Below are 12,043 nucleotides of genomic sequence, written 5' to 3'. Positions count from 1 at the left end.
CAAGTCCATGATTTTCATTACTTTGGTACAATGCGTTCATTATTTATGATTTATTCCACTTCTACAAATGTAAAAACTTCTACTGTGAAAGTGCAATTTCTAAAATTTGCTTGATTAACAACTTTGAACAATTTGTATTGTTTCGTTCTAGGGTTAAAACCAAATTCAAAACATTAAAATAATGTTTTATGAACTTATTAGTTATTGAATTTAATATCTCATCTCAATAGGTAACTAAAGTAGATCTCCAAATAAATGAGAATTTACTAAAGGAAAAAGCCTTTGTAACAAGTTTGGTTTTTCTAGCTTTCTCAACTTGACGACCTACAAGTAGAGAATCATCTCTTATATATAGGCACGGGATCCTTACACATAAAAGACTAACCACTCTATTTTTGTTATCCTAACAAAACTAATCACTATCATTCACAAATCCAAAAAAGAAGAAAAAAGTGGAACTATATTTCTTTTATTTTCCAACAAACACTTCCAAAATTTTTATTGGCAAGTCTTCAAATTAAAAAGAGAGAGAGATAAACAAAAACAATTTAAACATAAGCAATTCATGCATCCAATTTGAGGAATTTCTTAATAATACCCATCATTTCTCCACCAGGAAAGCGCCCAAGACATCCCTTGGCAGCAGAAATCTCATCAAACTCACAAACTGAGTCACCACCAAAGGCTTGACCTTCTTTGTTTCTCTCTTCTTCCATCTTATGCCTTTCTCTCCACTCCAAGTCCTCACCAGGTACGACCGTCGGGAGCGGGAATGGGTCGAGAGAAATGGCATCAATTACCGACTCCCCACCCACGGCGCCTACAAAGTCTTTCAATCTACACATTGTAAATGGAACTGGCTCAAAACTGTGATCTCCATACTCAACTGGAGTAGAATGGTCTCCTGTCACACATAGATAGTACTGGAAATTCCCACTAGATTCTGCCTTCCAGAGAAGCTTTGCCAGTTGTCCTATTGCTCTATCGACAGCTTCCATTCCCTTAACTTTGAATATCGTTGCCTTATCGTGTCCGGCATCATCTATTGCCTACACGATGGGTAGGCAACCACATAGTGAGAGGAGAGCAGATTTAGAGTGTAATTACAAATAAAGAAAAGACAAAACTACCTTTTTTTAGTCCCTTAATTTCTTAGAATAGGTATAACTTTTCAAAATGTATCTTTTTGGTATCTAATTTTGTAAGAATAGTTTATATATATGTACACACATTATTTTATATAATTATATGACATTACGAATTACTAAACACACATTATTTTATATAATTATATGACATTAGGAATTACAAAAATAAGTTCCAAAAATAGTTCTAGAGAGAACAATTGCTTCTGTAACAAGAACTTCTATCCGGGGGGGGGGGGGGGGGGGGGGGGGTTTAAAAATTTATCCACTAATGGACATATTTTTTAGCAGTTGAGGAAAAAGTGAACCGACCTTAACGTGAAGGAACCCAAAATCGTAACCATCTGCTCGACCTGGTTTGAGTTCATCTTCTCCTGGCACAAAAACATTGGGACTGGATTGCAAAGGAGCTGACAGGCCCTTTGCTATTGCAGTAGCTTTCGAGGTTAAGAGCGTTCGATAATCTCCAGTTGCTCCTGGAGCATCTAGGATATCAATTCCTAGTGATAAGCCCAGACCAGCAATAATTTTAGTGGGTGCCACCATGCATGGCCATAAACCATGTTTCTTCTCAAATGGAGGAACCTGTTATGCAGAGTGTAAATTGTGAGAACGAGTTCGTTCATTGAAGTTCATCAACGCACTTCCTGCATGGATAACATCTCAGTAACAGAAGACCTCAATGAGATCCCAAGTTTTCTACCAGATTCGAATTATACAAGCTTTTCAAGTGCATAAGTTTCACATTGAATTGCAACCTAATGTAAACGGTCGAAGATACAATGGCAGAATATATCTTTTCATGTGAGATGAATCAACACATGGTGCAGCCAAGCAAAAGGACGCATGAACATCAACACTGCAATCCTATGAATGAAAACTCAGAGCAAATAGCATAGGAGAAATATATAAAAGAACCAACCTCAATTCGAATACCACAACCTCGTAAAAGAACGAGGTTGGCTATGTTTTTCCCTTCTGCTGCACGCTTTGCATTTATTGGGTGAGAGACTAGGATTCGCGATATTTCCTTGGACAACTCATTAACAACAGCTGCAGTAAGCTTTGCTTCCTCAGAATCATCTAAAGCCTCTGCTTGCAAAAGTAAGCGGTTGTCCTTCAAAGGGTCTGTTCCCGAAATATTGCCACTCAAATTGGGTCCTTTCACAACCACACCACACCTATGCTCTGTGGCATACCTAACAGGGAGAAAGAAAAAAGAAAATGAAAAAGGAAAAGGAAAATGAGATAAATCTTATTATCTGCCTTTGAAATTTAAAGTCGTGAACAAATAATATGGGCATGTGAGATTTGAAAATCTCGACGACCCTTTACCACTGAAGTCATTGGGTCTATTACGATAATTTTCTTTTTCAGATTTACGAGCTTAGAATCCATTTGGAGTTGTTGGGATACCACCTAACAAGAAGACCCAAGAACACAAAGAACACACCAAAGAACACTAAAATATAGATATTATTGCAATTTGCAATATCAAGAAGAAATTACAATACAGTCAGCACATTCTAGAGGGCTGAAAATCCTCACCCAAATTTTACCAATTAGGAACTCGCCACAAAATTCTTCTTACCCTTGCCCAACCCCTCTCCTATTTATAACTAAAAAGCCCCAACCAACTTCACTATCTAATTACCAATATTCCTCTTCTACTAATCATACAAATACTCTACTGATAACCCCATATATCTCTTAACTAGACCCCTTACAGAACTTCTCCAACAACTTTGTAACGAGAACAGTTGCTTAAATTTCAATTTTCTAGTACCAGAATGAGTTGATATAATGAAATGCTTCCAAATAAAGTATGGTTATCGACAGGATGAAACCTTTGATGATTTTAATAAAGTAAGGAGTACAAACTACCTGACTCTAACTTCATACTCTGGGAAACTTGGTATCTTCATTCTGTCAAGTGCTGCACATAATATTGGCCCTTCCTCCTCAAAGTGCCTGTCAGCCCTCCTACTGGTTACTATTCCTGTTTTCTCGTCCAATGTAGCAAAGTTTGACTGCAATTGTGAAGCCAAAAGTTAATTTGGGGTCCAAATTTCCCAATGAAGATAGCAAGAAGAATGGAGAATATGAAATAATAAAAGCAGTGGGAAGAACAGGATGTGGTTTTGAGCAAAATAGTTGAAACTGCAGGCACGTGGAAGGAGTTCGAAAGAAGCACACTACTACTTCTTACAACTCAAGGACACAGTTGTACAACCTATAGAACAAATAGGGTTCAAGTAAGGTCGTAAGCACACTACTACTCCAAAACAAAGAAGTCCCAATTCCACAAAAAAAAAAAAAAAAAAAAAAGACAGAGATGGAGGCCGGATTTTCATTATATGATTCTGTTACCAAAATTCTCCTAAAAAACGTGTCTTTTTTCTACACAAAAAATTGAGTAAGTTAAATGCACGATGACGTTAAACATTGATTAAACTATGAGAAATAAAAAGCATTTATTGTCATGCTAAATAATAGGTTTTATCTGAACAAATCATATTTGCATAAAATTTCCTTCACACATTTGAGTTCAGGCTCTAAGTTAAAGAGAAAACATCCGGCTAAACAAATAATCACTGTTTTCTTTTCACTGAAAACCTAAGCCAACAAAATATTACAATGTTTCTAACTTATATGCATCCGAGCTGTGATAAACGGTAAAAGGTGGGAAGGAATATAAATTAGGGAATGGAAGTAGAGAAACCCACCTTAAATGCAATGTCTCCAGGTGACATAGCCAATCCGGCTCCCATAGACTCGAATGCACCTCGACCTCTATAATATACTCTAGGGTCGTAGCCCAAGAGAGAAAGATGAGCTGTGTCACTTCCACAACCCAACCCTACTTCGACAGGGTCCATGAGACCATTAGCACCAGCAGAGGCAATTGCATCCAAGTTAGGAACTTTGGCCACTTGCAGAGGAGTTTTGAATCCAAATTTTGGTATTGAGACATCACCCAACCCATCGATAAGCACAAACGCCACTCTTTTCTTTGGCTGCTGGGATATAAACATGGTTGCACAATCTTGGTATTTGAGTTAACTTTTTCCTTCTTCATATATGTCAGAAAAGTTTAAGAACATGATGTCAATTAAAAGAGTTGCATGAATCAAACCCAAAATAGATACAAATGAAAATTGAAGCCTTATTCGACGAGAAGTTCACTTTTGTTTAATTGCAATCTTATCGTGTTTGTCCTTTTTTTTTTCACTTTTAAACTCCTTTATCAAGAAAACTCTTTAGTAATCTTAGCCAAATTTCGATTTTTTTTTTCTTTTCAAAATACTAATTTTAAATTTTAAAATTGCTAAACACGTTGATAGAATATAAAAGGGATTATGAACAAACAAACTTATATCTTGACAAAAGATGACTAAAAATGGCTATCAAATAGGTCCTATACACAATTTAGCTCAAGAGAAAAAAGAGAGAGAAAAAAAAAAAAGTAATCACCGGGTGAACTGGCAATTACCCAGAAATAGTTTAACATACAACTTAATATCTAAATTCGATCAATTATCCATGCATTGGCAATTGGGAAACAACCCAGAAATCCCTAAAAGGAAGTATAGACGCAGAAGCTCGATAATAATGGATTTCTTTCGAAACATCCAAGCTTTCAAGATTAAATTTCTTCGGATGAAGCAGATACAATTGCTTCTAAGCAAATTCAAGCTCGACGTCGATAACAGAAAGGTGAAGACATAACAATTTCACAAACTCTACGTTTTTACATGCATATTTGATTGAGATCAATGAAGATAACAAAGGAATTCCACAAACCATACCTCTAGAGCCTCTGCACAACCATCATAAATTAAATTCGCAAGTAGGTTTGAATTTGAACCCAAAAGAAAACGAAATTGTGAAATTCTGATATGGATGGTCTATAAAATGTTACAACCACTTTCCGCCATTACCACTTTATTCTGCATTCTGCATCAATGTCGACAGAGGAAATGTTAAAAACTCCAAAGACAAAAGAGGAGATTCTCGAGAATCGAATACACTGATAGTGCGGAACAAACAAAAGAAAATTACACATATAATCTCCAAACTGACTTGTACAATACGATTCACAAAAGAGTGTTGAATCGATCAATTGATCAAGTAAGACAAAACTAAAGGACCCAAAAACATTCTCTAATCATACTCTCAATTGAAGTAAAATTCTTAGAAATGCTTCCGATTATTCTATTTGTAAGGACTTACTGGTGGTTGCTGTGATTCTATGAAGAGATCGGTTTCTTAAGAGACAGGAGATACCGATCCCGGAATAATGCCGGAGATGGAGAGAAACGGCGGCCGGTGGTCAGTTAGGGGGCGGAGAGAGAGAGCAGAGCGTCCGATTTGTGAAGGGGTTGAGAAGAAGATTGAGGTGAGGATATTTTTCAATTAAATTTAGAATTAAAACTTTATGATAAATGTAAACTTAGTTTAAATTATAAATTTACTTCAAGACTTAATTTGTATTGTTATAAGAGTTTAGATAGTTTATGTTAGAATGAGTTCGAAATTTGTAATTTAAATTTAAATTTATAATTGTAAACACGTTTAATTCATATCTTTTCAATGTAATATTATTTTGTTTTCATGTTTTACGATATTATTTTTGTTTCGCTTCCATGCGTCTCAACGGACGTTGTATTTCTAGTAATCTGATTATAAGTAGGCCTTTAGTTAATCATGCGGATCAATAGTTGAAATACAAAATAAGTAAGAAAACCGATACTTTAATTGAAAACTCATTTTATTCATCCCAATAGTTAGACTCTTGCTCGGAGTTCATACACTTAGTTGAATGCAAAAAATAACCTTATTGTCGGGTATAAAATAGTTAATAATTTTTATGGTAAGGAAAAAATTTATGTTAACTTTTTAAATTATAAACATCATATTTAATTTTTCTTCAAAATATATAGAGAAATTTGTAATTTAACCGTGCACTAATAATTTCTTTGTTTGATAATTATTTTATTTTGTTTATTTAAAAATTAAGTTTATAGACCATACTTGTACAAGTGATTTAAAAAACCAAATTAAAATTTTAGAAAAAAATTCAAAAGTTGTTTTTTTTTTTTTAATTTGAGTAAAATTTTAAATTTTGTTTTCCTAAGGAAAAGATGCAAATAATTGTAATGCACCAAAATATATACCTAATTTTCAAAATCAAAACAAATTTGTTTCTTTGAAATGATTAGAGTTGTTTACCATCATAATCTGCCATGCTATTGTTTCATCATTATCTTAAAGAATTTGAAACTTTAATAAGTATTTAAGAATTAAAATTTTAATAATATTTCTTACGGCTATTATTTCGTTAAAACTTTAATAATATTTAACTAAAATTTTAATAATATTCAACTTTAGACTTATGAAAAAACTCACGAATATAAAACTATATACACTAATTAATTTTATTAGTAACTATATACACTAATTAATTTTATTAGTAACTATATACACTAATTAATTTTATTAGTATGGAGACGTGATGAAACAAAGATTTCAATACAAAGATCAGATTAGTATGAAACAAAGAAAAGATTCAACAAAGAAAAGATTGGAATACAATGAGAGATTGTGTTTTGGAGTTTGGATGTCAATTTTGGATCACTTTCAATTTTGTTCTTTTTGTGACAACTAAATTTTTATTCTTATATATCATCATCTAATTTGTTTTTACATGAGATGGAGACACAACAACTTACATACAACTTACTAATTCAATTATAAAGGTCCTATTATTTGAGTGGTAGAATAGATAATGATACAAATTTAAAAGTAGAAAACACATGTGGATAGTAACAGAAGGAAAGGAGTAAAGTTTAAAAGTATGTCTAATCCTATAAACAAAAAATTGCAAATAATAATCTTGGTTTTTGTTGTATGTTTGTTGAAGTATTCCTAGAAAGCCCTTTCTTTTTCTTTTAGCTTATGTACTCTTTCATCCTTCTTCCCAACTCCTTTCTGTATAAGAATCAAAAACCATTTTAAAAACTTGTCAAATTTTTTGTTAGTTGAATCCAAACTTTTAATTTGAAGACCACAAGTTCATAATTACCTCATTAGTTCTCTATCCAAATTTGAAGCTGATAAGAGACCTCTATTCTCCTCAGCTCTCCTCAAAAGGTATGGCATTACCATATCCACAGGTCCAAATGGCATGTATTTACTCACTTGAAACCCTGCATTTCTCAACCCAAAAGAAAGTGCTTCTGACATTCCATACAATTGAGCAAACTCAAGCTTTTGCTTCAACTTTCCAATCCCTATCTCGTATGCTCTGCTAGCTGCCAGTTTTCCTACTCAAAACACCACGTACACAATGTTTTAAAATCAGAAAACTAAATACTTTGAAGAACCTAAAAGCATGATTGTGTGTGTACACTCTGTGATGATCATTACCTGATTCAACATTATGGGTTGCAAGAATAGCTCCGGTCGAACCCTTGGCGATGTCGTCAAGCAAGAAAGAAGCACAAGTATTGTAACACGAATGTGTATCTTGAATGGTATCGTGAATTGGAGATTCAAAGCCAAGAGAAGAAGCAAGTTTGGATTCACTTGACATATAAGCACCTCTCACAAGCTTAATCCCAAGTGGAACCTTCAACTTGGAAGCCTCTTTGTTAGCTAACAAAAGCCTATCTTTTGCGTCTTTTAGATAAGCTTGAATGGTTCCATAAACTATAGGATTACGGTCTTTGTTGTGAATAATGGCAGCTGAATAAGTGAAGTAATCAATGGCTGGTTGAACTTTAGTATGTTCAGCATCAATGGCTAAAGGAACATTGGCGTCAACACAACTTTGGCAAATTTTCATGAGCCTTTCGTGGCTCATTTGGAGACTCTTTTCTTCTTCACGTGTCAAGGGTTCTGGTTGTTCAAGAGTATGATAAAGTGGACTTGATTCAGAGAAAATTGGCAAAGTTTGAAGCTTCCATGGAAGATTGAAACTCGGGTTCTTTTGTTGCCATCTTAACAAATCACTAACTCTCTCCAGCAATCTCAATGGACAAATCGCACTCACTTTTGTCACCACAAAACTCGCCTATGATCAATAAAACACAAACACTTCCATCAGTCCATTGTGAATTGAAAATTCAAAACATGTCACATCAATCCAAACAAACCAAACTCCTTTTGATGAAGTCAATAAACCATGCAAAGAAACTGGAAAGTTGAACAAGCTCAATCTCTATATCAGTAACATTGGTAACTGTGAAAAGTTGAAAACAATACTAGATAAAATTTTATCAGTAATCATGTGTTCATAATGCCCTTTCTTTTGTTTTATTCTAGTTGCTTGGTCAACTTTTCCTTTTCACAAGAGAAGAAGATTTAGATGAAAAAGAAACTTAGGAAGAGGATTCCATTTTCAGTCTCCATATAAATTGGTGGAAATTCACACACCGTCACTTGAGTATAAAGCCCTCAAATAGCCACGTGGCAATCTACTATTCATACTCACAATGTATGATTCATACCGACGTGGAAGCAAAATCTTATCGAAATTTATGCTATGATCATTGACCGTTGACTATTCCAGAAAATTCATTTTATTACCAAAAAGAATTATTCTTTATTATTTTGTAACGTTTTTAATTACTACCATATACTTAAAAAGAATAATAACTTTTTTAAAATGTCAATAAATCAGCTTAAATATTCTGAGATGATAAGAAAAAAAATATTTACGTTTCTAACTTTCTAGCAAGTTAAATTGAGAAATATGCCTCTAATAGTCATTTTTCTTTATATATATAACTTCTTGCACACGTAAGTCAGTGCTTATCGAAGAATACAAATGTTGTAATTTTTAAGTTAAAGTTTAATATTATTTAAATAAATATACAATTTAATTTAATTCTAAATGCCTTTTTTTTTAATTATTATTTAGTATTTAAAGATGGAAACAATGAGAGAATTTATATTTAATGGGTTAATGTAGACTTTGAGGAAATTTATTTATTGGTTGATGTAGATATATAGTTAGAGTTTGCATTAATTAAGTAAAAAGTTTTTTTTTTTTTCTTTTAGAAAAAAGCAAAGATGGTATTGATTGAGTACTCATATGTTGGACAATGAAATGATAATATGAATGTTACGTTTTAAAGAAAAATTAACGGAAAAAACTTAGAACAAACATGAAAGTTTGTAAATCGAATCAAAATTAGCGATTAAAATAGAAAAATTTAAGAAATGAATCAAAAGTTAGGAAGAACAAACAAGAAATTAGTTAAGAGAAGTACTTACAGAACCAGATGGGAGGGATTTAGTTGCTTCGACGGTAGAAAGAAAGCCATCAAGATTCCGATCACAGGAGGCTTCGTCATCGGCATATTCAAGAGCATAATCAAGCATACTTCTCAACCCAACATCGTGCAACCGTCGAACGGTTTTAGCGACGGACGTATCGTCCTCACCGGCACAAAAATGCCGGTAAAAACTATGCTTAACCGTACCCAAAACCACATCACGAAACAACTCAACGTCCATCAATTTAGAATTCATAACCCACATTCCAACGTCGACGACGGGGCCGACGGCGGCGGCGTGGAGGGTAGCGGTGGCGTGTAGAAGGTCGGAGGTGGGAATCGAGCCGAAGAGGGCTCTAGAGTCGGTGAAATCAACGGTGGGTGTAGATGGAGGATTGAGATGAAGGGGTGACGGTGGGGAGGTGGTAGCGGTAGCCGCGGTGAAGGCAGCGGCGGGGGAGGAGGCGGCGGTGTTCAACGGCCGATTGAAAACGTAAAAAAATACCCTTTTGGAGATCTTTGATTGGGTTGAAACAATAGCTTGAGCCATAAAAAAAAAAATTCTAGAAATTTTTTTCAATTTCTTTTCTTTTTTCTTCTTTTTTTTTTTTTGTTTGAATGTTTTAAATTTTTTTTTGTTTAATTTTTGCTATGAACTTTGGGAGAAGCTGAGGTGTGGATTAAATAGAGATGAAAGAAAATGACAGATGGAGAAAGGTGTAATGATGATCCACTACACGTAAGTACCAAAGACGATAATTAATGATCTGACGTGGGCAAACCTTGAAGAGATTTAGTTTCTTTAATATGATTAAGTTAAAGTTGTTGAGTTAATTATGTGGATTAGAGGGTGGGTGACGTCATAATTATGAAGAATGATAAAAAGGAAAAGCATGGATAGAAATGGATCTAAATTTGTGTTTAATCACGTTGTGTTTAGGGAATCCCTTTGGATTCCAACATCAATTTGTCAAATTTTTCCTAATTTTGTGGTTGATTTAGTTTTAATTTGTCGGACTATAATTAGTAAAAATTAAATAAAAATGTGTGTTTATGTTCAATTTTCGTAAGAAATTGAAATAGGTTTTGTAGTTATTTTTTTCTTTAATTAAGTTTGTTAGTTACTTCAAGTGGTAAAGATTCAAATTTTGTAGATATCAATGGAGTTGTCAATTGTTTAAACAAAGTCAAATTCTTTCTTTCTTTCTTCTTTTTCTTTTTCTATTTTTTTTTGTTGAATTACTAATACTTTTGTTGTATTAAACAAATTTTTTACTTTTTTGAGTTCGTTAAATTATGGAAATGGAGTAGAAGGTGAGAATTAATAATATGTAATTTGGGTTCAAAATACAAAATGCATACTAAAATACAATCTTAAAAGATTTAATAGATTTTTTTGTATGGTAATATAAAAAAATAATTATATGATTCAAATGTAGTATATAAAAATTAATTTTTGTATGATTTTCAAATAAAAATATGATTGTTTTTATTAAGATATTAGATACATGTCAAATTTATATATATAAGTTTTTCGATTTACTTTTTAACAAATCAAAATTAAATGTCATTGGAAATGCCTTTTTTGATGTGTTTTGGTATATTTTTCTACAACTTTAGCTGTTAAAACTACAAATGAATTTTTATAAAATATGAATAACAATAACGTGAGCATACCTAGAGGTCTTTAGCAATAATTGACATCTATATCTTTTCTTAATTAACATCGACAAATGTGAAAGAAAAAGAAATATCGAACACATTTAGAATTTTTAAGTTTTAAACTATATGAATGAAGGATAGATATTTGAAAATTAAATATATTAATATTGAAAACGTATTTTGTGAATTTGAATAATAAAATAAAAGTCCTTGTTATAAAAGAGAAATTGGACAATATTTCTAAAATATTTTGTTTACTTCCATCTCTCTATTTTAAATTTTGAAAAATTAATTTTGATGGTAATTTTTTAAAGTATTAGAAAAACGCATTTTAAAATATCTACAAAAACATTAAAAAAATAAATGTAATGAAATTTTTTTATAATGTATTGAAAATATTTTCAACAGGTTCTTAGAGATATAATATATATTATTTTGTTCTAACGTTTGAAAAGTTTCTAATAATGTAAATTATAAGATATATGTAACATGGCACAACTCATTCTTACTAGATATGTTTGATTGAAACATTTCATCTTTTATGGGCTTCCTAACAAATTTTAATGCAATGTTGATGTGGCAAAAAAAACAAAATTATTTATCACATCTCCACGTCATTTTTTTTTCATGTAATCTCGAAATTGATATTATATAACTATATTTCATTCGACCATTAGATTTAATATTATATACAAACTCTCAAATATATCCATTTTTCTACAACAGTGATACAGTAAAGGAGGAATCGAATCTTACATGTCTAAGATAAAAGGTCATGTCAATTTCTGTTGACTTTAGGTTATTTTGACCTTGTCTGCACATATTTATGATCAAAGATATTGTTTTATATTAGTTAAAAACTTGGATAAAGAAAGAACTCTCGACATAAATATATACGTAGATATATATAGATATGATCATGATATAAAGTTGTGGTTCACCACGTGTTTGTTC

General features: G+C 32.4%; 2 protein-coding genes across 2 annotated transcripts; both read right to left on the bottom strand.

Moving 5' to 3' along the window:
- Nucleotides 1-297: 297 nt before the first annotated feature.
- Nucleotides 298-5,563, bottom strand: LOC101219404 (probable 2,3-bisphosphoglycerate-independent phosphoglycerate mutase). Its single transcript, XM_011657721.2, has 7 exons — nt 5,379-5,563; nt 4,955-5,102; nt 3,872-4,218; nt 3,030-3,175; nt 2,068-2,344; nt 1,458-1,730; nt 298-1,049 (listed from the first exon to the last, which is right to left on the bottom strand). Exons 3-7 carry the CDS (start codon nt 4,178-4,180, stop codon nt 564-566), a joined length of 1,491 nt encoding a protein of 496 aa, XP_011656023.1. The 5' UTR covers nt 4,181-4,218; nt 4,955-5,102; nt 5,379-5,563; the 3' UTR covers nt 298-563.
- A 1,226-nt stretch (nt 5,564-6,789) lies between these two features.
- LOC101219166 (proline dehydrogenase 2, mitochondrial) lies at nt 6,790-10,087 on the bottom strand. The gene is made up of 4 exons (XM_004141555.3): nt 9,426-10,087; nt 7,575-8,220; nt 7,231-7,471; nt 6,790-7,136 (listed from the first exon to the last, which is right to left on the bottom strand). Exons 1-4 carry the CDS (start codon nt 9,975-9,977, stop codon nt 7,097-7,099), a joined length of 1,479 nt encoding a protein of 492 aa, XP_004141603.2. The 5' UTR covers nt 9,978-10,087; the 3' UTR covers nt 6,790-7,096.
- Between the last annotated feature and the right edge of the window lie 1,956 nt (nt 10,088-12,043).

Source organism: Cucumis sativus, chromosome 5 (assembly GCF_000004075.3).
Source record: "Cucumis sativus cultivar 9930 chromosome 5, Cucumber_9930_V3, whole genome shotgun sequence".
Classification (NCBI taxonomy): domain Eukaryota; kingdom Viridiplantae; phylum Streptophyta; class Magnoliopsida; order Cucurbitales; family Cucurbitaceae; genus Cucumis; species Cucumis sativus.
This window is presented reverse-complemented; position numbering and strand designations above follow the sequence as displayed.